This window comes from Dipodomys ordii, unplaced genomic scaffold (assembly GCF_000151885.1).
Source record: "Dipodomys ordii isolate 6190 unplaced genomic scaffold, Dord_2.0 Scaffold35, whole genome shotgun sequence".
In the NCBI taxonomy this organism is placed as follows: Eukaryota; Metazoa; Chordata; class Mammalia; order Rodentia; family Heteromyidae; genus Dipodomys; species Dipodomys ordii.
Window position 1 is genome coordinate 1,932,305 of NW_012267251.1, and position 739 is coordinate 1,933,043.

General features: G+C 74.2%; 1 protein-coding gene across 1 annotated transcript in view; it reads left to right on the forward strand.

The window, feature by feature from the left end:
* Positions 1-55: 55 nt before the first annotated feature.
* Hnrnpu (heterogeneous nuclear ribonucleoprotein U (scaffold attachment factor A)) overlaps positions 56-739 on the forward strand; it is a 10,808-nt gene continuing 10,124 nt past the window's right edge. Inside the window, 1 exon segment of the mRNA XM_013017413.1 lies at positions 56-733. Coding sequence (XP_012872867.1) covers positions 242-733 — 492 coding nt within the window. The 5' untranslated portion in view covers positions 56-241.

Genomic DNA, 739 nt, shown 5'->3' on the forward strand with positions numbered 1-739 from the left:
CGGGGCCTACATATTACGTGCGCGGCGCCGCCCTGCGAGAGGACGTTGCGTGCTCGCTCGCGCCGGGCGAGTCTTCGCGTCTCCCTCGCGAACTCGGTGAAAGGAATTGGCGCCGTTCGACACCAGGCGGGTCCGCTCTGCAGCACGCACCCATCTCCAGCCGCAGCCGCCGCCGCCGCCAGGGGCCGAGGGAGCCGAGCCGAGGTCGAGCCAGCAGCCAGCGGCGAAGCCGGGCCTCACCATGAGTTCCTCGCCCGTTAATGTCAAGAAGCTGAAGGTGTCGGAGCTGAAGGAGGAGCTCAAGAAGCGGCGCCTCTCCGACAAGGGCCTCAAGGCCGACCTCATGGACCGGCTCCAGGCCGCGCTGGACGAGGAGGCCGGGGGCCGCCCCTCCACGGAGCCCGGGAACGGCAGCCTCGACCTGGGCGGAGACGCGGCCGGGCGCTCGGGCGCGGGCCTGGAGCAGGAGGCCGCGGCGGGCGGCGACGAGGACGAGGAGGAGGAGGAGGAGGGCATCGCGGCGCTCGACGGCGACCAGATGGAGCTCGGGGAGGAGAACGGGGCGGCGGGGGCGGCCGAGGCCGGCGCCGGGGAGGCGGAGGAGGCGGCCTCGGAGGACGAGAACGGCGACGACCAGGGCTTCCAGGAGGGCGAGGACGAGCTGGGCGACGACGACGACGGCGCGGGCGACGAGAACGGCCACGGGGAGCAGCAGCCCCAACCGCCGGCGGCGGCGGCG